We start from the raw sequence: 23,994 nt of genomic DNA on the forward strand, positions 1-23,994 counted from the left end.
CGTTTAGATAAAGAAATGCTTCTGGGGGGGGGGATATTAATCACTCTGGTTAATTCGCAGGAAGATATGAAATTGATCCGTGGTGAGAGAAAGACAAGTGTTGATGGGGGGGTGGGGGGGGGGGGGTGGTTCACATTCAGAGCGCCAAGAAGTGCAGTGGTTTAAGGTTTGCCATTGTTCGTCGTTCTCCGCAAAACCGCCAGACTTGATTCTATTTTTAATTTGACAACCTAAGGACGTGATCTATTGTCACTCCGTAACATCCCAAAGTCCAAACTGGTTATGAGTGTGTCGCGCTCCCCAAGTGGGCCGCAAATGTGACGAGAGTCGACGCTCACGGCGGCCCGTAAATGCTCTGCAAACCGGCGTCGCTTTCTCAAACAATCTCGATCCCTCTTTGTTCTTCCATCTTGACGCGCGCGGATACTCGCGGCGCGTTTCGAGCGGCTCGATTCCATCTTCTCCGACAGCCCTCGCGGAAACAAATGTCACGGAATCCAAACCGTCAAATTGCCGTCCTGACGGGCCAAAGCGCAAAGCCGATGAAACAAATTCCGACGATTTGCGCCTGGATATTCTTGACATCGAATGTCCGACGGCAGTTGTTGACTCAACGGTTTCCGCTTTGAAGCCTTTTCGCGCAGAATTTTAATCCGCCCGCCCACATTTGCTCTGAATGAATTTCACCAAAATACAGTGCTGTGAATTATTTGATGCGTAGTAACGCTCCCAAAGAAAATCACCTCATGTTGAAAAAATAATAATAAATAACGATACGACGATAAATACGGCAGTGGACAGCTGATCATGTGATCAGGTTTAAAGGGTGCGTTGAAAGGGTTAAACATTTTCCGATTGTGGCGCTCTTGCGTTCTCCTCTTCATTCCGTCATTGCTCCCTTTGCCACGCTCAATATCAGCCGCAAATGCGTCGCGTCTTACAAACACGATCAAGGATGCCGTGCGACTGAAATACAAACCACGCGGCTTGTTTGTTCGGGGATTTTCATCCGGTGGAACGCATGGCTGCACGCGTGGATCCATCGACCCTCCTCCCCCCACCGCGTTCCCTGCGTCATGAAACATTCTGTTTGGAAAATACTTTTGATCATCCCCGTAGGAACATGTCACCCCGCTGCAGCTACCCAGAGCTTCTCTGATCAGGCCGAGTTCCTCGCTACAGGCCGCGAATTAAAGACGCCGCCTTTAAAGCTACAACTCGCAACTCTTCCCCCCGTTGGACTCGCGATTTGTGGATATTTTTAACCAGTCGCTTGAGACCTACCTTTCACTCTACATTCGGCTTTCGGCAATCTTATCCGAATAAGGGCCAAATATGTTAACTCATTCACTCCCAAAGACGTTTTTAAACGTCTTTTCAGACTTGGTCCAGAATTGGCTGGTACTGAATGAGTTAAATACTGGGAGCATGGAAAGGAGATTTTAAGAGTTTGAGCTGAGAAACACCTGTCTGTTTTTTTTTTGTTTTGTTTTTTTAAATACCCTGTAGTCTTTTGTCATCCTCATTTCCGGCATGTTAACCAACTGATAAAATAGCACTTAGGATTGTCATTTGAGGCAGTACGATTGAAGTTGAAGATCGAACATGATCCACTCAAGTCGACTATCGATTTGCTGAGACTTGGAAGCAATGATGTCATTGCAATTGTCGCTAAGGTCCAACTGCTGACATCATAAAACTTTAACTACGGGGGCAAGGACACATTTTGGAGTCGCGTGTTAATATTCAGAGCGATTGTAAAAGACTCCTTGTGATTGGCTCGTTACGCGCCAAAATTGCGGATGATGATTTCCATCCAGCCATCCATTTTCTGATCCGCTTTATCCTCACAAGGGTTGCGGGGCGTGTTGGAGCCTATGCCAGCTGTCTTCGGGCAGTAGGCGGGGGACACCCTGAACCGGTTGCCAGCCAATCGCAGGGCACACAGAGACGAAGAACTATTCGCGCTCACACTCACACCTCGGGACAATTTGCGTCCAATCAGCTTGCCGTGCATGTTTTTGGAATGTGGGAGGAAACCGGAGTACCCGGAGAAAACCCACTGCACTGTCGCACCTCTGCACTTTGAGGTCGACGCGCAAACCACTGGACCACCGCATCAAAATCATTTGAGTTTCTAGCATTTCAAAAAAAAGTAGACTTTTCCTGGTGTACGGTGGCCGATCTGGAAAATTCATACGTTTTACCGAAATTCCCGATGGCCATCAGGCTAGCACCGGAAAAGTGTTCATGCCGCTTTTCTAAAAGTGGTGCACAGGAGCAGGAACTGTCAGGTGCATGTTAAGTCATTACCCGGCACTTCCTTCTCCAAAAGCGTTGGCTTATCAGACGTACGTCTCAGCCCAAAGGTTGTCCGCTTATGTAAATGTAAATGGGACACTCGGTCGGAGTCGCGTGCAGTCCATCCATAGCTGGAGTGACTCAGCGTATTACAGCTACTACAGATATGATCCAATAGCTGTGGTGACAGCGAAGCCCGAACGGGGGAATTAGCTCGTTAATGGAGATGTTCACCTACAATCACTGCTGTCTTTTCCCATCCAGCCACATCTTCTGTCTCTCTCTTTTTTATTTATTTTTTTATCCCCACCTTTCATACTTCCACCTCTCCCCCCCTTCCTCTCTTTCCGCTCCCTCTCTTGCAACCTTAACTCGCCTCAAATGGTTCCTAATAGCTACCAATGGAGATGAATCGATTGTTGCGCCAACCCCGATCGATCGGAAATTGCCTTTGCCATACAGCAGCGGGAGACGGCAAGCAGGCGCGCGAGCCTTAATTAAGTTCACAGTAAACGTCGGCGGCCCGCGTTTTATGAAGCAGGGCAAAAGTTGACGACGCTCAAATGACGGTTTCGGGACGATAGTCACCAGGGGAAGAAAATGAGACCGTGTGTGGACATTCTTCCGTTTTTGTTCCCCTTCCGCATCTCGCCATCGTCGCAATTTTCACCTCGCCTTCTCTCTGTCAAGCATTAACGGGACGAGCGGCGGAATTGGATCGGCATTTCTTTTTAAAGGTCACAGAACGCGGTGCGAAACTGGGGTGAAAGCAGGATGAGCTGGAATAAAAGGAGTTGTGGGGAGGGAGGCCTTAATGGATATCTCTCACAATACGCAAATCATTTCAATTTTTCTTTTCTTTATACTACACCGTGTTTATGGGCTGCGGTTGTCAAATATTTTTCAAATCCAGTCAAGTGTCTCATCGATAATCCCGTCGATTGTTCGAGTAAAATTGAAGAGCACTTACAGGAAAGGTGCGGGTATTATTCTTGCCCGCTTGGCGTCAATCATCCTTGTTTTCTGCTGTAGCATCTGCGACGTCTGAGTGCATGCGGCTTGAAAAGGCGGCACCGGGCTGGATGACAGCGAAGAATGAAAGCGACAGCCTGTGAATGAAAGTGTGTTTGTTTTCTTGTTATTTGTTCAAAAAATTTAAACTGCGCTGACAGCTGCGTCGACAACTTATGTCCCGATGTGGTCAGTTTAATATTTTTTCACAAAAAAAATACTTTTGGTCTGTCTCGATGTCTGCAGGCAAATTAATTCGGACTTTCAGAGATACATACAGTACATGAAAAAAAAATAATTTTTAAATTTTAAAAAAATTGTAAAATTGTAAATTTTTTAAATTAAAATTAGTTCATACAAACGAAACATGTGATTTAAATTTTGCGCCCATATGCCACCACACGCAAAAATGGATCGAAAGCGCTTTCAGCATGTCTTACATTTGGCCCGCAGATCCCCGTCCATGTGGCCCAACATTTTCATATCGCACGTGACCCCCGCAAATTAGCTCGCAGCTGAGGTGGCGTGTCTGTAAGAAGGAAGGTGGCGGCAGCTGATGAGGTCACGGCTTGAGAACAAAAGGAATCCGGCGAAAGATGGCTGCTTCTGAAATACGGAAGAGTGGGAGAAGAGAGCAAATGAGAACAAGGAAGGACGGACGCAAGTTCCGGCGACGAAAGACAAAAATGTCCACGCTCTCTCGTCTTGCCACGCTTTTTGTGTTTGAGATGAAAGACACCTTGGTGTCCCCTAATAGTTGCGCGACGCGTTGCAGCTGCCTCGCCGTCTGGACCAATAATAATTATTCTTTGAGGTCGCTTCGTTTCTTGCCGTCACTGAAATAGACTCGGAAAGCCACAGAAGGATCTCCTCGTTGCCTCCCCCTAACTTCCCCTTTCATCACCTTCATCTTTTACACTGTCAATCTCTCATCCAAGCATTTGTAGCGCGGGTGCGTTTGCTGTAAAAACACATTTTCGCACCAGCGGGAGGGCATTAAAAAAATATATATATATATGATCCAAGAGGATTACATTTTTCTCTCGACAACTCTGAGTATTTGGAAGCTTTTGCATTTTAACTCATTCGTTACCAGCCAATTCTGGACCGAGTCTGAAAAGACGTTTAAAAACGTCTTTGGGAGTGAATGAGTTAAGCACACATCGTCTCTTGTTCGTTAGAACACAGGACAAATGGCACCTTTTGGTCTGCGGTTTAACTTCACTCTCGTAATCAAGCATTGTCTCTCAAGTGAGCATTTTGAAGAGATGTCGATTTGGGGTTTACGTTCAAGACGGCATTTGCGTATGATGAATAGTCATAGCGGTACGATCGGATTTCAAAAGCAGCTGTGTGATAATCAAGGTTAGTCGCGCCCACTGAAGTTTATTCTTCAGAGTGTCTCCCCCCCCAGGGTGTCTTTCGTCACTTTATTGCATAAAACATGGTGAGCAACTCGATAGTCCCTTGATCTCAAGCCACTACACTTGACTTCATAAAAAGGTTGAGATGGCGCTCCGCGGCAGCGCTCATCATAAATGGCTGACGGCGTGCATTTGTTTCTCATGCTTGATCAGCTCGTGACATGAACATCCTTCTTGAATATTATTGGGTGAACAAGTGAATCGTCTCTGTGCTCCGACTGTAATTAATAAAAACATCAACGTTGAAGTCACGCTTGATGAAAACCTCGTTGCTTTCCTCTCGTCGCCTCCTCTTTCCTGGTCAACTGTATGAGGGAATCTTCGCTTCATGCTAAAAACAACGCCAACGAATGAAGTTGTCTTCCTGAATCAACTGTGCAGTACGCTAGAGTGGTTACTTGCCTGAAAACGGAAATGGAGACCATTGAAGCAGCCACTATTGAGAATTTTTTTGAAAGAGATTGTATGAAAAAAAATGATTCTTTCAGTTTTCGTGGGATGTTTGGGGCACCCTGGAAATCTCAATTGCCGACATTTGCCTTATGTTAAGTTCTGCCACATTGTCATCTCACCAATTTGGGGGAGTCACGCTTTGGAGAGGACGAGCGGCCGAATAGCAGGAGCTCTTAATCCCCGAGGGGTTTCTGTGCCGACATGAGGCAGATTTGGCAGACATATGCAGATCGACAACTGATGAGTTAGACTCACATCTGGATCTTTTTACTTCACGAGATATGCATGCATGGATGCACTTTAACTGCTTGAGATTTTTAGTCAAGACTTGATACATGAAGTACATACACTGCCATACTTACTGTTTTTCCCCACTATAAAGGCACACCTCAAAGCATTCAATTTTTCTCAAAAGCCGGCAATGCGCCTTATAATCCGATGCGCCTTATATATGGATCAATATTCAGATTTCTTGGATGTCGTATTTTAAATGTTCTGTAAAGCGCTTTGTTACAACTGCGGCGGTTGTGAAAGCTCTATAATAATAAATAAAGCTGTATTGTATTGTATTCCCTTTAGCGAAGCTGCACCTAGTGGATGCATAACGCAACCGCAGCCACTAATGTAGCTTCTATTCTACGCGATTTATAATGCGGTGCGCCCTATATATGAAAGCAGTTTTAAAATAGGCCATTCATTGCAGGTGCGCCTTATCCTCACCTTATCCTCCGAAGCGCCTTGAGTGCGGAAAATACGGTCCTCAAATTTTGACTTCATGCAAAGCTCGTTGACGACATTCTAAAAAGCCTGATATCACATAATGATCGGTGTTTTACAGCTGAGCCCAGTGTTTGCCAATAGTAAATGAGCCAAGAACCAGATGGTCGCCTTTTCCATATTTACTCGTGATAATAAACACGAGCAATAAAACTTTCCCCTCCGACAAATTAGCGCCCAAAAAAATACAAATAAATCCACTTTGTCGACTGCATGTGCGACTGATTGATTACATCTGTATTGTGTATTGGGTGCGCTCCTGCCTCCCAGCTGGACCCTTTATTATCAGAGCTGAAGGGGGGGCGGGAAGGTTGGGGGGGGGTTGCCCCAGGGGCTTCCGTAATGGGCTGGGTGGCCCCTGACTTCTTGTAATGCGCATGTGTTGGTGAGAGAAAATGAACAATTGCGCCACTAAATAATTGTCAATGGGAGGACTTACTTTATGCATAATGACATGGAGCTGATACACAAAGAAACACAAAGCCAGCTGAGCCCCCCCCCCCCCGTGTGTGTGTGTGTGTGTGTGTGTGTGTGCAATAACAGCAGGCGCTGTCGTGCACAAGCAACACAGACCAGCCCTGACGTGTGCACTCAGTGCACGTGTGGGCGTGCGTGAAATGTTATGTTGTACATTAAAGTCATTTGTGCGCCTCGCTGCTTTTGTGCCTCTCAAATGCAATAAACTGTTTTGTTGGCCCCCCCCCCCTTCCCAAAGAAGTGACTGCTTAGTATGTGTGCTTGTGCAATGTGGCTGTGAATGGCTGTAGTGTTGCCATATGTTCTCACATTCGGATGTGCTAAACTCAGCCATGCATAATTGTGTGTATGCATGTGCGTGTGTGTGTGTGTGTGTGCGCGCACTTCATTTTCCAAAATATGCTAGCAATGGAGTGGAAAGCGTTGACGCTTTTCCATCTTTCCCGTCACGTCACCTCGTCTTTGTCCTCGTCTGATCATGCATGTTTGTATATATTTAGCGCCGTCGCATCACACACTGCACTGAGTTTGTGAACAAGCACAGCGGGGGGGCTAAGAGTGGGTTGGGGCTCCGAGCGCAAACGCAGTAGCACCGTAAGATTACTGATTACACTTCAAATTCGTAATAATGATAAAAGCGGTAACTGTAAACACAGTCCTCCTAATCTCGCCGCCACCGATTGCCGCAAGTCCATTATTGTCCTGGCCACCGGGGGCAGTAAAATCCAGTCATACAGACACAATAAGAGGCATGACTACTCTTCGTAACTTTGTAAGCCACAGTTCACGGAGGAAAAAGAATGTATGCAAGTAAGTCTTGTGATGATACATCCCATCAACAGTATTTTCCGAAATCTGTTAGCATGAAGCTAACGGGGCCATTCGTCAGGCAAAGCGGTTTGGTAGTTTTAAGTACACCACATAGAAACGTCTTTGCTTTTTGTTTAGTCTGACAGTAAACGTCATTAAACAGCTTGAAGCCTACTTTCTGAAACAAATGTTCTCTCTCTGCCAAACAGCTGCTTGCTTTGAAGTGAGTTGGAGTTCACTGTCACCAGCGAACCGCAAAATTCTATTTGTCAATTAGTGCGTGGATCCGTGCAAACTATTGAACGAGATAACAGTTCGTACAAGACCCTTGAGTTCTGCTGCTTCTGTCTGCCTCAGGCTAACATGTGTTGAGTGAGAAAGAGGGGCAACGATTCAACTCGGCTTTACGTGCTCTTGTCATCTGCCAGGTCAGCGTCTTAGAGCGCCAGATCATTGACTTCCTGGGCTACCAGTGGGCTCCCATCCTGACGAACTTTCTCCACATCATCGTGGTCATCCTGGGCTTGTTTGGCACCATCCAGTTCAGACCGCGCTACATCACTGGGGTAGGTTTTATACGACACTTGAACAAGCCTTGAAGCGCATTTCTCCCACACAGGAAGGAGTATTAGCATATGTACAGCATGGAGTGTAGCATAATTATTGTGTTTTTCCATTTTCCGCTGACGCCGTCAGTAGTTAAAATGTAGTACAACATTAAAACGTACTGCGCTAAAAGGATGTTGGCCATGCTAGCTAGCTGCTTCACTAGCGACGATCGTATTTATCTCAACAATAGGACACGCTAACTCGTAGCGGGACGCAAATGTTTGTTTTAAATGCGCGCCATTGTAACACATTAGTGTTCCTGTTCCTGAAGTTGCGCATTGGCTGAACACGAAAGGCTATTTTCAGCGTTTTAATGGAAACCTGAAACGGTTCTTCGAGTGCTGCCGTAATGTCAGTCTTAATCCGTTTTCCTCTCCCCAGTACGCAGCCTGGCTGGTCGTCTGGATGACCTGGAATGTTTTCATCATCTGTTTTTACCTGGAGGTCGGCGAGCTGTCCAAGGTAACGTTTCCCGTCCTTTCTCGATTTTTGCTTTGCTGCTTCGCTTTTATGCAACGAATGTGCACTTGGCATACTTGATGAGGCGCTACCGTCCATTTTTCTTTTAATCATTGTCCAGATTGACGACGTTTCGAACCACTATCTCATGCCAGCCCAGCCTCTGCGTCCTTGTTTATGTGCCAGATGCCTAATGAGCAACACTAGTTGTCTTTAGTACTTTTTGCAAATGTGATTCTTTAATAGGAGTTATTTTGAGAACGCCGACAATATAATACAATAGAGAAGATGCCGATATGAATCCGCTTACTTCCGACCTTCTGGCCTTTTTTTTTTTTTTAGTTCGCAATATTTACAATTCCCTGTCAGTAAAATGAGTTGATTGGAATTAGAGATGATCTACTCGGGCAATTAATTAGGGCCAATCAGTTCTTTCGTAAACAGAAGAAATCAGTGCTGATTGTGCTTGATTGCGGGTCTGCGGTGGTGGGGAATGAATGGAAGGGGCTGGGGTGGGGGGCGTTTTTCAGTGTGAATAACTTTTATTGAGCCGTGGGGGGAAATGTTTTTGCAATCAGGCATCTTATGCTCCGCTTATCAATGTGTTGATATTTGGGTTGTATTAGTTACAGGAAGGGGGGGAAAAAAAGTGTAATTCATGCTTAATTTTCTTCAGTCAGTTTATTTTTCCCTCTGGTATTTTATCTCTTCCACAACACACAGGCCTTGATGTTGACATTCAAACTGTGCCAGAAAGTTATTCTTAACAATTTAATAAAATCTCCCGGTAGGTTGTGCAAGGGGGGGGGGGGGGGGGGGGAACAGCTTCATTGATTTTGTTTTTAATTTTATTTCTCCAAGACTCACAGCTTCTGAGGGCCTATTTGAACAGCTCCAACAAGCTTTATGGATTTTTTTTTTTTTTTTTTTTTTTTTTTGCCGTCATAAAAGAAACCTAGATTGTTTGGAATTAGCTTTGAAAAAGCTGGTAATCCACCCTAGCATGTTGTCATATTGGCCTCGGTTGGAATCAACGGCATACCCTCAAATGCTCCCCACTTGACCTTTTACCGAGTTGGAGTTGAGTAAACGAATGCCACCGCTCAGTAAACAAAACCAGCACTGTCAAAGTCTATGAAGCTGACTTTTGTGATTATTCCAGTATGGGAAAAACAGGCCTCCCGTGTGATCTCGACACATCTGTTTTCAAATGAGCCCCTTTGCTAATTAGTAGCGCCTTCATCGATTAAACGCTGTCCAATCAGAGCGAGGCGCAGTGAAAGCACACGCAGCATAGCTTGTTTTATGACCAGAGCAGGATGTGTGTGTGGACACGAGTAAAGCTCAAGGGCATATTAACCTTGACCGAGATATTATAGAGGGTGTTGCACCCCCAGATCAAACCAGCTTCACCAGCTGTTTGACGAATCTATCAGCACCGGTCCCCCTGGCTTGTTTACTGACTCATTACGTCGGACGGCGTATAAAACAACGCCAAAATCTCACCGTCAAACAAATAAAGCGGCAATAAAAAAAAAAAAAGTGTTCGTCTCACATTAAAAAAAGGGCCGACTTGAAGGAATTGCTTCACAATGAATCCGAGAAGAAAACGGGCCTCCTGTTTAAAGGCTCATTAGCGTTTGCACTCGCAGGCTATTAGCGGTAACGAGTGTTGGCTTAACATGGGCGCTCACCTCGCTTTAATGTTGCCTTATCGGCTCTTCTCAGGGCGAAACCCGGCGGTGCGCCGCGTGTCAGCGAGCTTAACCTCCCGCCATCGCCGGGTCGCCACGGCAGCAGTTAAAAATAAATAAATAAATAAATTAAAGTAAGTAAGTAAGAAAGTAAGCACCCACCCGAAATTAAAGATGCAAGGTTAAAGACAAAAGTGTGGCTTCAAGGGATGCGTTAAGATAATTTAAGCGCCGAAAAATTAACAGCGAGCCGTCGCAGGAGTCGGATAAGAGATGAAAGCTATGCATAGATGAGATGTATCGAACATTGGAGATATGAATAATACATTCAATATAATCTGCCTTGGGCGGCCCGGTAGTCCAGTGGTTAGCACGTCGGCTTCACAGTGCAGAGGTACCGGGTTCGATTCCAGCTCCGGCCTCCCTGTGTGGAGTTTGCATGTTCTCCCCGGGCCTGCGTGGGTTTTCTCCGGGTGCTCCGGTTTCCTCCCACATTCCAAAAACATGCATGTCAGGCTGATTGGACGCTCTGACTTGTCCCTAGGTGTGAGTGTGGGCGTGGATGGTTGTTCGTCTCTGTGTGCCCTGCGATTGGCTGGCAACTGATTCAGGGTGTCCCCCGCCTACTGCCCGGAGATGGCTGGGATAGGCTCCAGCACCCCCCGCGACCCTAGTGAGGATCAAGCGGTTCGGAAAATGGATGGATGGATGGATAATCTGCCTTTTTATTTCTTGAGATGAAGAAGGGAGGAGCGGGTCGATTTTGGGGCAAGGCCTTGAATTGAACAAATGCATTTTGGAATGACAACTCATTTGACTGATCTTTCAAGACCCACAGAATATTGCATGACTGACGTCGATTCCCCAATTGCCAAGGTTGGGGTGCTACCAACCAGGTCACGGTCTGGTGGTTGGGAAGCTCTGGTTCATACAACGCTTAGACTCTTCGAGTGTGATCTGCCTAAATGTGTCCAATCTCTCTCCCTCAATGTGCCAAACTAAGACTCACCACCCTAATCTTTCCTTTCAACAGAAAATCGGTGCTGTTCTGAAATCCAAAGCAATGGGGGGCCAAATTTTCACACCAAAAATAAAGGCCGCAATCGCGTTAAAACGACCGCTTCAAAACAAATTGGCTGACTTTGTTTTGTCTTTTCCGGCAGATGTTCTGAAGACTTGTTTTGTTGTTCTACTCGTGAAAGACATGCCTACCAAATTTCATGTTGATCAGTGAAACTGGCTTGGTGGGCTGAATTTTAGACAGTGTAAAGGTCCAAATGACAACATCATGGCCATTTCAAACCAAAATGGCTGACTTCTTGTGTCATTTTTGTGGGTCTACTCATGATAGACGTGCCTCCCGAATACAAGATCATCTTGAATACTGTGCAGGAAAGTCTTTTACGACATGCGTTAAGACTCTACACTTTTCTACCTACTGTCAGATTCTTCTCATATGCTTCGTCACTTAACGTCGTAAGTGTGTAAACAGGAGCGTCTATGAGCTGCGATCATTCCAGTTGCGACCGGTAATTGACGGTCTATATGAGAGGGGCGTTTAATCAAAGTTTGAAATGACACACCAAGCGACATCCCATTTAATCGCCCTTCCTTTTTGCACCTACAAAGTCAAAACTTGAAAACGTGTGTCTCGAAGTTGTCGCTATTCGAGGCCAATTGCAATTCAAACGATGACGCTCTGTGCACTGGCCAGTTTATTACATGACTCTTACTTTGAGGTGGCTCGATGAAAGTCGGCTCCATTTTTCTCCATTAAGAGATCTGACATGCTTCTGTGTTTGAAAGCGCCTCCCAATCAGAGACGTAAAATTGCACTATAACGTCCTTGTTCATTTTTATTTGCCCCGAGTCCTCGTGTCCGGGTGATACATCCCTACATTGCCCGCAGCTCTCTACATTTATTAGTGTTGCCATCAGACTCTCGGCTATACGAATAAATACTCAGAGGCCGGGCACAGCACGACACATTCAGCTCTTCACATTTACATAATGCCACATACTGACGGATGTGAGATATCGCAGTCAAATCCGTTGAATTTCCTTGCGTGATGTCAAATATTTGTTTGATGCATAAAATTACCGCTGGCGAGAAGTCATACCGGGCTGTTTGATGCCCAGTCGGTAAGTTGCAAAGTCAGCTGTGATTCACTTACACACATACAAATTGGTCGTCACGAGTCATCGAGAGAGTCTCGACTCACCATTCAGGCACTTGAAACCCTCCAAAGTCTATTGGAAGAGTGGAAACGGTCGCGGCTCGCAAGGAGTAACAGTCATTAAGACCCAACGCGATCTTTGCTCTCTGCTCACCTTGCATACCACCACCCACACCCAACCTTTTCAAACCCAAAGTCTGCAGTACTTCTAGTATTTTGAACTTGGAAGTCAAGGTAGCACTGCACATTAGAAATATTATGAAAGACTCAGGTTGCTGAAATACAGTATATCTATCCCGTTAGGTTGTCACGGGGCTTTCCCGTCGCACAATAACAAGGCACTCTTACGCAGCCTCGCCAGTGTGAAGCCCCTGGTCAAAAACTGGCTGTCAAGTCGGTCTTTGGAAGAATAAAAAAATAAAATAAAATCACCCCCGCCCCCTCGCTCTTTCATCTTTCCCTCTGTGACATGAATTTGCTCATGGCTGACAACAAGGCACTCTCTAAAGCGTCCATACACCAGGCCGAAGCCCCAGTCCACATGGTGGCTATCAAGTTGTTGTTTTTAAAATAAAATAAAATAAAATAAAATACCCCCCACCCCACTCTTGTCATTCTTCCAGCTTTCCTTGGGTGTCTGACGTGTGTGGACTCACGGTTTACAATGAGGCGCTCTAAAGCAGCCACACTATCTTCAAGGAATACGTATTCTCAGGGTGTAAGCATCGCGAGCTAGCTACAGTAACTGTCGCTTTTAGCCAAGCTTAAATAAATTTTTAAAAAATCAAGAAAACTGAAAATGTGCTAAACGGATCTCCTCAACTGAGGACGACATAGTTCTCAGTCTACACGTTTCCAGTAATTATCTTCAAGCCAGTAGAATGAAATAACTTTGCAGGGTCTTTAAGGCAGAGGCCATTTTGTGTTGCTATCCATCCATTTTCTAATCCGCTTATCCTCACACGGCTTCCATTGACCTGCCACGTATGTTTTTGGAATGTGGGAGGAAACCGGAGTACCCAGAGAAAACCCACGCAGGCATTGGGGAGAACATGCAAACCCTGAACTTCTTTCTGTACTGTGAGGCCGGTGTGCTAATCAGTCGACCACCGTGCCGCCATTTTGTGGAGCTTACCATGAAAAAGTATCAAGTTAAGTTTACTGTGTTGACAGAAAGTTGAATTTTATCAGGTTGAAAATGCTTCGTTTTAAGAGAGGAGCTTGCGGGGCGAGTAGCATATTTGCGTTATCATGCACGCACACAAACACACACGCAGGAAACCGTCAGCAGTCCGTGGGGTGGTATAATAGATGCAGCCACCCCCTCGGTGACAGAGGCACACACATTGACACATATCGCACTCAGCTGTCAATCATTTGCGGGGGGGTAGGCAGGCTAGGCGTGGTGTTGCATCCCTGCGTGGTCTCCTTAGCATACTGCATGCGTTAAAATGTGCACCCGGCTGTAGGTGTTGCATGTACAATGTGTTGTTTGTCACGAGTCAGAAGAAAGCAAGCCGCACGCACACACACGATGTGGGAGAGGGAGTGAAGACGGTGGGATGAGGCGTGAAGACAAAGATGAAGGATGAAAGGCAAGAGATGGCGGGCTGGGGGAAAATCGCTGTCTGCGATAATGCAGCATCGAGATTCACTCGTGTAATCTGCAGATCAGCCCCCATAACCGCACCGCTAACCTTATGCAAGCGCCCGAGATCATTTCGGCAAAAGAAGCACCAATAAACACCGACTTAAAGTGTCACTCCCATTCCTTTTCTCCTTCGCGTTTTTTTTTTTTAATAGTTTGATCCGAGCAATTCGGCCGACGACTCACAGTTGCTGTATGATTTTTACGCACTGCTGTGAATTAGCGTTTGGCTTGTTAAAAACGCGGGCGGCTGATTAAACAGATTGACTGTAACAATGGCATAACATTAGAATCACTCTTCCGACCCATAAAAAAAACTAAAGCAGACGACTCCTCTGTAAAACGTCTGTCTGTTGCAGTAACGGAGATCGAAGGGGCGTTCATGAACTGTTGGATCCCCTTTATTTTTGTTAGATTTGACCTCAAAAGTCAAATACCAAGAAGACATCGTTGTCCTATAACTGCTCAAATGCCTTCCCATGCTCCCCATGCTTGTGTGACTTTTCTCCGGGTACTCCTGCTTCCACCGACTTTCCCAAAACATGCAATTCAGGTCGACGAAGTCTCTAAATTGTCCCACGCGAGCGTGAAAGGGCGTTCGTATATACGCAAGCCCTTCAGTTGACCGGCGACCAGTCCTGGGTTGACCCCTCCTTTCACCCACAGTGAGCATCTGTTGGCGTCACGGAAGTCAAGCACTGTAGAAAATTGATAGAAAGCGGAGCTCTCCGACTACAATTACAAGAAGTGATTTATGACGAGAGGCGCGGCCAACAGGCTTTGAAGAAACCGATCAACGTACTGAGAAACCGAATTAAGTCTGTCCCAAGCCCACCTGGGATATTGTACACTGGCGACAATTTATAGCGTGACGGCCACGTTGCTATATTGACTTCGTCTCTGTTTCGAGCGCCCAGCTGCCACATTCGGCGCGCACACGCACACTCAAATAAATAAATAATTGCCCAGAAACCCCCCCCCCCCCCCCAACCAATTTGATAGAAGAGAGGTGCTTGAGGCATTACGGGTTAAAGTCCCATCCAGCACCCGTGGGAAATCACAGGCAAACAATGTAGGGGAGATGCAGCATGACTGATGACATTTGGTGCAAAACAGGCACAAACCGAGAGACAAACGCAGATGGAGACGGTTTGTTAAATAGAGTGAAAAATTGACTGCAGTTGAGAATCAAGCTTATTTTTTTGACCTCACTTGCTGCTCAGCCTCAGCGTGTCTTTTGTGTCACGACGCCCAAACCGCGGGCGTTTATTTACCGCCTGACTGATTCTCGCTACACGACCGCCGGAGCCTGTGTTGTATATTTAGACGAGGCAAAAACGAGGTCAAATGCGACGCGGGGATCTGCATGTGTGCTACAAGCTACGGTGGGTCGGATGCCGCTGATCTCAAACAAATACCTGTCAGGCATGGCTTTTTGTCTTTTTTTTTGTAACCTCCGGATGCACCGCCCTTTTGTATTGTCTTTTTCCAGGCATCTTTCAAAAACAAACTCCTCCAAGAGAGATTTTTTTTTTTCCAATTGTCAGACATTTGAACCTTGTAAATCGGTCAGGTGCCAATCGTATCAGTTTTTTATTACATATGTGTATGACGAACATGCTGGCCGAGTTAGACGATGTGAGAGCAAACTAGACTACCCGGAGAAAACCCACGCAGGAATGCAAACTCCACACAGGAAGGCCGGAGGCAGGATCAAACCCGCGACCTCTGCACCGTGAGGTCGACGCGCTAACCACTCGTGCACCGAGCCGCCCGATTTTAACTAAAGATATAATAAAGCTCTATGTTTGTTTGTTTATCCTTCCACAGTATAAAATCAAACAGCATACTTAACATTTGACATTTTCTCGGCTTTATATCTTGTTCAAGCCCACTACTTATGGAAGGATTAAAACTAAAAAAGTGTGCGTAGCGGTCATACGATCATTGATGATTGATCAATTTAACCCTGTAAACCTGATAACATGATCAGCTGTCCACTGTAGTAGCCGCTGTCCCTGAAAGGGTTAAGTGGATCAAACTTAAAAATAAATAAATACATTTTAAAAAAGGTTGGTGTTAAAGGCGCAAGAACGTGCTGAAATGTGTGCTTCCGAAATTTCCGACCAGTGTCAGAGAACTCCGAGTAGCCCGATGCAGTCACGTAGTGGCCCTTGGGCTGCCCTCAACCCATATGCTGCAGTCGATGTAAATAAGTTTATATAATGCAACATACAATTTTACGAAAATTGTAAAAGTATTATTCCTGAATATTTATTTTACTTCCAACCACTCGACATGTTCAGTGGCATCAGCGCTATACATACACATATAGTTCTCATTTTTTCTTTGTATTTTTGCCCTCTATGGACAATAAAAGCGGTACTGTGCTATGACCAAAACATATATATACATCTATATATATAAAACATGAATTGGAATATTTCATATCACACAATTTTTATGCTTTGTCTTTGATTTAACTCATTCAGTACCAGCCAATTCTAGACCAAGTCTGAAAAGACGTTTAAAAACGTTTTTGGGAGTGAATGAGTTAAAGATGACAATACGCAAAAATCTACAAAAATTGTAGAAATTGTAACATATGGGTTTTAATGAAGAACACTGATCTTACTCAATGAGATTAAAAAATATATATATGAATATGTATAAGTATTCAGATCTACATCGCCACAGCTAGAAGGTGACGAAAAATCCTGAAAGTTCTTTCAGTGTCTGGCATTGACCTCGGGAGAAGTGCATGAACCCTTGCCTCTATCCGTCCATCCATCCATCTATCCTCCCCACCTTAATATGTCCCTCGTTCACAATCTGGCCATGAGACAGAAGACCGTTTTGAAAGGCCCCCCGTTTCCTCCTCCATTCCTGACTCCCAAGGGGCTCGCAGACAAAAGGAGAGAAATAGGAAACGGAGGGGAAATTGAGCGAGAGCGAGGAAGGGAGAGAGACGTAACCACAGAGAAAGAGGGGGTGGGGGGGACAAGACGTGGTTCATTGAAGCGGCAGCACCAGTGCATAGTCGTGGACAAAGACCTGAGAGCACCAGGCATTTGTGCTCTCAACCTCAAATTATTTTCCATATACTTGAACGCCTTTGTCGTATGCATAGTCGGTGAGTTTTCATTCAAGGTTTGTCATGTACACTCGTTACCATCAAATGAGTAAAAAAACAAACAAAAAAAGGTTATAAAAGACGTTCAAGTCGACTGCACGCTTCATATCCGATTGTGTAACCTCAATGGTTCTCAGTGACTGTAATCGCCCCCCCCCCCCCCAAAAAGTGAAGTACACATCATGTTTCCACTGGTATTTGCTCTTTATCGATTGTTGTGGATGATCGCGGCTCATTTAAAGCCAAGGCGGTAGATAAAATAACAGGAGCGGGCATCAAGGGGCGAGACGGAAATGAAGATAAAAGGAAGATGGATGCAGGTCGGGGGGTGGGGGGGGGGGGGGGCGCACGCGGGATATCAGAGGCAAGCGCGGTGACAATGGGAGGCCGATGAAGAGCGATGACAGAGCCCAGTCGGCGCGCGAGAAATTTCGCGAGATTTTTACTCATTACAAAAGACGAGCACAACAAGGGGAGACGGTATTAATCAGAGCTCAGCACTAATGAGGCATTAAGTCATTACACGAGAAGAGAAAGAGACCCAAAAAAGGAAAAAAAAAGGAGGGAGACAAAGGAACGCGCCATATAAATTAATTAGGTGGGAACATTAGTGGGGAAAATGAACATTTTGGACGGATGAGGCGGCACAGTCGAGTGAAGATGTGACAGCGGGATGAATAGAACAGAGCGGCGTGCTCGCTTCTGTTGTTAATGGAGTCACCCGACCTTTATCCTCAACAACTGTGCACCGAACAAACATTTACGATACACGTGGCCGCCAAGGACGTGTTGATCAGCAGTTGATCAAGGCACAACTAGGACGGTTCAATACCGTTGTGCACAGGTGTCAAACTCAAGGCCCGGGGGGACAGATCCGGCCCGCCACGTCATTTTATGTGGCTCGCGAAAGCAAATCATACGTGTCAGCTTCCATGATCATTGCTCAAATCTGGACCGAAATGTCAAATTGTCATGTGTGATAAATGTAATTTTTTTTAAACCTTGTTTACACTCGGGCAATAATTGAAGAAACAAAAAACAGTTGACTGATTTCAAAACTAGTAATCTATCAATTTGATCAATTATTCGGTTTCACTGTCGTAATGGTCCTCCAATCGAAGACGTAACTTCAAAGTGCCCTGTGACAAAAATGAGTTTGACACCCCCTGTCGTCGTGCCTTCTCAATAATATTAAGATGGCTTGCAGCGGCAGTACATACTTCACGCCTCGGCTATTTAAAACCATCATTAGAGCTTTTTATACGTTTTGTAGCCGAATCTTTTTGTGATCCTAACATCCCTCTCTTGCCGCCTCAATGGAGCTTCTACATCTTATGATTTATTTTTAGCCACCAACATCCCTTCGCTTTCTTTATATCTCTTCATCTCGCCACCCCGGAGATGACAAACAGTTTGACTTTAATTAAAATGCGTTTAAAAGGCGGCTTGACATTTGGCCTCCGCCGCCGCCCATCCTTCCTCCGCTACGCTAGTTTCACCTCTGGCTCGCTTTCTCTCCATCTCCCCAGGACTCTGACCTTGTCCTCACCTTCAACCTGTCCATGCATCGCTCCTGGTGGATGGAGAACGGCCCCGGGTGCAGGGTGACCCCCATCAACCCACCTCCTTCTTGGGCCCCCGAGGACCACCGATACATATCGCTATCCGGGTGCCTGATGGACTTTCAGTTTGTGGAAGTGGCTCATTCCTCGCTGCAGATACTCCTGGCTGTAAGTACAATCGCAATCCAATTCTGGCGCTGCCTCGTCAATTCGAGAGAGCATTTCGAGTAAACGGTCCTAACTTGATGGGTCGTCTCTTCATCCCGTCTTTTACATCTTATCATAATACGTTTGGAATGGCGTGATTAGGGCTGCAACGATTTATTTGTATAACTCGAAGCAAAATCTTTATCCCACAGCTCTGCGGTGACCATTTTTATGTTACTGCTGACGCGAGATAAGTTGATGTGGGGAGGAAAAAAAAAAAATCGCATAAGAGACTCTCCGAGGTTTGGGGATCATTTCACGCTGAAAAAAAGGAGATAAAGTGCATAGCGGAACTGGCTTACACAACAGCATGCCGACAATCGTCGAAACAACTTGGGATAACATACACATCGGCCAATTAGCTTAACGCCGCCGGTTATAGACGACCGAGTCTTCGGTGAACCTGACATGCATGTAGGTACAAGTAGAAAGCATCATTAATTTAAATGAATTTTAACGTGATTACATTTTTTCTTGCGAGATTAACGCGCCGCACGTCACAGCGGATTTTACATTGCTCGATAAATAAACCAGAAACAAAACAACAAGCGCGCTGCAGAATTCCACGCCCATGTCTGTTTTGCCAGCCACGGCAGCGCAAGACACCGAAAACGGATACTTAAAGAGTTTATGAATGGAAAGTTTATTTTTAAAAAGTTGCCAGATTGTTCCACTGACAAGACCAAAGTTACCTGGATGTTTTGCAGTCGTAAACTGAGCTATCATCATAGCACATCGAGTCTGAAATACCACTTAATGGCCAAGCACACAGCTGACGTGAGTACTCCGCCCCCTCGTCTCAGACAGACAGCTATGGATCATTTCAAAGCGAAGAAAATGGATGGCACGACGAAGCACAAATTTGCTGAAGCCAGAGCTAAATGTATGGCTACTGCATGCAAGCCTGTCAACATTGTCCACAGCTCGACTCAAGCTGAAATCATTCGCATTGCGTCGAACGACTCCACTACGGATTGCCAGCGAGAGCCTCCATTACAAGCTGTGTACAGAGATTGTACGTAGCGGAGAAGGCTAAGGTACACCAAGCAAGAGAAGACACTGGTTTGGGAGAGAAATAAGAGACGAGGTTGATGAGCCTCTGGTGAATAAAGAGCAAAAAAAATATCAAAGGAAATTCAGAAACGATAAAAGAAATGTGTGAGTAATCACGATTAATTTTGAGTTAATTAGGGTTAATGACATTCGGGTTTTTAATTCGATTAAATATTTTGATCGTTTGACAGCTCTAAAAAAAAAAAAAAAAAGTAAAACATGCATTAGCTTCTTGTAACCAAATAAATACAACACAAATCGTCCAGTGCCAAACAACAGACATAAACGCAGCTCTAAGTGTGACAATGATAAACAAAGCATTTTCGCGATCCTTTCGCCTGCTAATTAGCTCATTAGCACTAACTTAGCAGCATCGCTACATTCGTACACTGTGCTCTGCACTAGCAAGTTTCAGGGACAACACGAAAATGATCTCCGAAACAGATTTCTAAATACCTCTAAACAGTAACACAATCCAATTTACAGACATTGCTTTCGAAGGTGGACAGAAAAGGAATGTAACACAGGAGGGCCAATTTGAATGACCACAGTCAGACAAGGTCTGACAAAACACGACATTTACTACCCACAATACACTGCGATTGCAAACGTTTTCGGAATAAAATACAAGTAAATAACGCTGACTAGATGGAAATTATTTTAAACACAATTACCCTTTTGCATGGAATAACATGAATTATGACGTTTCAAATAAAAAAATGTTTTGAACCCCCCTTTTTTTTTCCTTTTTACTGTATGAAATGCCTTTGAAACTTTTACTGTTGGGCAGAACAATACATACAATTAGTCTTTGATATCGCGTCTCATGACAACTCCAAATATTTTCCAGAAAAATGTTTCAAATTGTCAGTTAGAATTTCAAGCTAGCGCAGCACGGAGTAAACACAGAGTCTACACTTTGCTCAGTTAGACATGCAGCCTCTTCAGAGATACTGCCTTCTTTTCGTTTCATCTCTGCCAAAAGGATTTCCCGCTGCCCGTCGCTCCACCCCGACCCCTCTCATGGCTTGGCCCTCCGGAACCTTTCCTCTGCGGCAAAACCGAGATCATTAGCAGGATCAGAGAAAACAACAGGGAGCGAAATAAAGAGCGGGATTGACGGAGGCCTGTCACCTCTCATCACAGTCTCGAGCCCGCTTGTCCACTCGCACATGCCAATACGGATGCGCTTGCGTCGAATACAGCGCCGCATATACAATATCTGCGCGAGGGCATTCATTATTAAATCAGCAGGAATGAAGAAACGCTTCAGGTGAAGCAGGTGCCTCTGCACTCTCGTCTCTTTGGATGACAGCCCCGCACCGCCGTGGCAGTTGACAGTGATACTTATAGCGTGGCGGAGTGCCAGGCCGCCACGCAGCTGGACCACCATCTCACCGTAATTGGTGCGCGGAAAGGCTGTCATGCCTCCTGAGCGCGCACACATCGCGCACCCTGACCGCCTCGTCGACAGGCCCGGCCCGGGCGGCTTAAATTTGTAGAAACGCTGTCAAAGTTCTGAAAGGCATTCATTCTGCGCCTCCGCTCGCTGTTCAAGTCCGGCGGTTATGTTGTAATTAATCTGTAGCTTGCTATGCAGGCTTGCTTGTCGAGTCTGTTAAATCAAGGTTGGGGTGTACAAAAATGTGATGTGAAAGCCTGCTGCTACAGGAATTTTCGAAAGTAATGCTCCGTACTGTCGGGGTGGGACAAAATATCGTAACTGTCGCAAGTATGCAGACTTGATACGACATCATGTGAATGTCAGTCAGTGAATGACCCTTGTGAGGATAAAGCCGATCGGAAAATGAATGGATGGTAATGTTTTAGTACAGGCTAACTTATGTTATTACTGTAATGCAGGGGTGTCAAACTCGTTTTTGTCGCGAGCCACATTGTGGTTACGGTTTCCCTCAGAGGGCCGTTATGAATTTTGGGAAACCATATAAATGTTGAATCCCCTCCACATACATGTATTACATACACAGCGCACCAAAAAAATGGATGAATACCTAGTTTTACAATCAGAAGTCACGAATAGTGACTGTTATTGGGGATTACATATGACAATTTTAAATTTTGGTTCAGACTTTAGCAAGCATCATGGAACTTGACATGCTTGATTTGCTTTCAAAGGCCACATAAAATGGTGTGGCGGGCCACATCTGGCCCCCGGGCCTTGACTTTGACACATGTGCTGTAATGGATGGACAAAGGTCAGCTGATGCCGAGTGACAATTTTAAATTTTGGTTCAGACTTTAGCAAGCATCATGGAACTTGACATGCTTGATTTGCTTTCAAAGGCCACATAAAATGGTGTGGCGGGCCACATCTGGCCCCCGGGCCTTGACTTTGACACATGTGCTGTAATGGATGGACAAAGGTCAGCTGATGCCGAGTACATTTCTTTCAATTTGGTTCTGATTCCTTGGAGGTTTAAGTCCAAGTTGAGGGTCCATTTTGCAAGACTCAACCGGTCCAGGTCCAATACTAATGGTGCCAAATTCTCGTGAGATCACACGACGTCGAGAGAAGAGTTTTGCCGTCGTCGCTTGCCGCCGTGCGCTACCTGACGACTCATTAGCAAGACAAAGAAGGGACGATAAAAGATTTTCCTCTCTGCAGCTAAAGACTAGATGAAAAATTCCCGACACTGCTTTGCCTCCAGATGACAATTGAATACCTTACTTCTTAATGGAAGGAATCATCAAACGCAGAGGAGCTGGCGTTATCATTTCGACATGAAGATCTGATCTGAAAGCAAGCAGGAGGAGCGTTTCGGTGTTGTGGAGGCGTTGCGGCGCCACGTTTTCAGCTCGGTGGCGGGGAAGAAAAAATTCTTTTGCTTCTTCTCCTGCACGATGAGAGCGGTAATTGAGACGAGAGGCATTTTTAAGACCGGGCTTCCAGTCGGTTGGGTCTTGAGTGTAATTTCTGTGAGTGGTAGGAAAAAAAAAACCCGAACAGAAAGGGGGATTATTTCATCAGCCAAAAATCATCTTTTCTTGTTTTTGGTTGGCCGATGCCTGCACTCAAATCAACCTATTTTTCGTCGTCAGAAAATCACAACTTCTCATCCACTGTAATTTTCTCGAAAGCCAAATGCAGTCATCATGTGATGTGATTTTCTTTGGGGGGGTTGGGGGGGGGGGGGGGGTTCTATATTTAACTCATTCAATCCCGAAGACGTTTTTACACGTCTTTTCAGACTTGGTCTAGAATTGGCTGAATGAATTAAACATAGTGGGTATTTTTTCAGAGCACACCTGATGACCTCTGACGGCACACCGGGTTATGAATCACCGCTTCCCTTCCCATACAGATGGCTGCCAAAAAGCTGTCCCTGACTTTACTGGCCTTTATAGCTTTTGACAAGTGCAATGCTTGGTGGCGACAGGGCTGATAATAACGCCTCAAGTGACCACAGTCAGAGGGACGAAGCGTGGGCGGTAAATCCGCACCAGCGTTCCGGCATGCAGTCTGTATGTTTTCATTTCATGCACACGACGTTGACGTCCTTTGCGCCCCCGATGCCATCGTTAGGGTCAAAACATCCCCGGGAGCAGGTTTTCCTCAGGGCGGATTAGTGCTTGCGGCGGCCGCTTATTATTCAAAGATCATGGAAGGAGAAAGAACAATGCCACGGCGTGTCACTCAGCCACTGTGCTCTGCTGCGCTAATCCCATATTTGATGAATAAGTAATAACCTGCGCGGGTCTTGTTTGGTTTGTCCGAGAAGGACATTTTGTCCCCGATTCAGTTCAACAAGACGTTTTCAGTCAGTGCAGTGCTTCAAACTGCTTTGAACCCTTTCAGGGTCAGCGGTTTCTCCAGTGGACAGTTGATCAAGTTGTCATTATTTGCGCAAGAAAGGCTTCATGAGTTACGCCGGACTTTTCCGCTTCAATTGTTGAATCATGCTAGTGAAATGAAGCTCTTATGCCTATTAGGGTAAAATCTCGATGATAGAACGTTCATCACGGATACGCTAACAGATTTATTCCTGTCAAATGAGACACCTTGATGACGGCGCAATTTATCAGCGGCGAGAGCACAGGAGGGATTAATAATCAGGCGGAATGTTTGTGCTAGGGGAAAGAAAAAAAAAAGATTATCAGACGTAGACAGGCCACATCGGGGCGATTATGCGCACTCCTCATCTACGCGAGAAGCAGGAAAAACGGGACAGAATCAATTT

General features: G+C 45.5%; 1 protein-coding gene across 2 annotated transcripts in view; it reads left to right on the forward strand.

The window, feature by feature from the left end:
* The window catches only part of LOC147185793 (sodium/potassium-transporting ATPase subunit beta-1-interacting protein 2-like), a 53,316-nt gene that overhangs the window by 16,879 nt on the left and 12,443 nt on the right, over positions 1 to 23,994 (forward strand). For both annotated transcript variants that reach the window (XM_086104186.1, XM_086104187.1), the window contains exons 2-4: positions 7,682 to 7,819; positions 8,244 to 8,324; positions 18,503 to 18,703. In XM_086104186.1, coding sequence (XP_085960312.1) covers positions 7,682 to 7,819; positions 8,244 to 8,324; positions 18,503 to 18,703 — 420 coding nt within the window. The remainder of the gene's footprint in view (positions 1 to 7,681; positions 7,820 to 8,243; positions 8,325 to 18,502; positions 18,704 to 23,994) is intronic.

The sequence above is a fragment of the Hippocampus guttulatus genome, chromosome 23 (genome assembly GCF_054856545.1).
Source record: "Hippocampus guttulatus isolate MCC_2025c chromosome 23, RoL_Hgut_1.0, whole genome shotgun sequence".
Classification (NCBI taxonomy): domain Eukaryota; kingdom Metazoa; phylum Chordata; class Actinopteri; order Syngnathiformes; family Syngnathidae; genus Hippocampus; species Hippocampus guttulatus.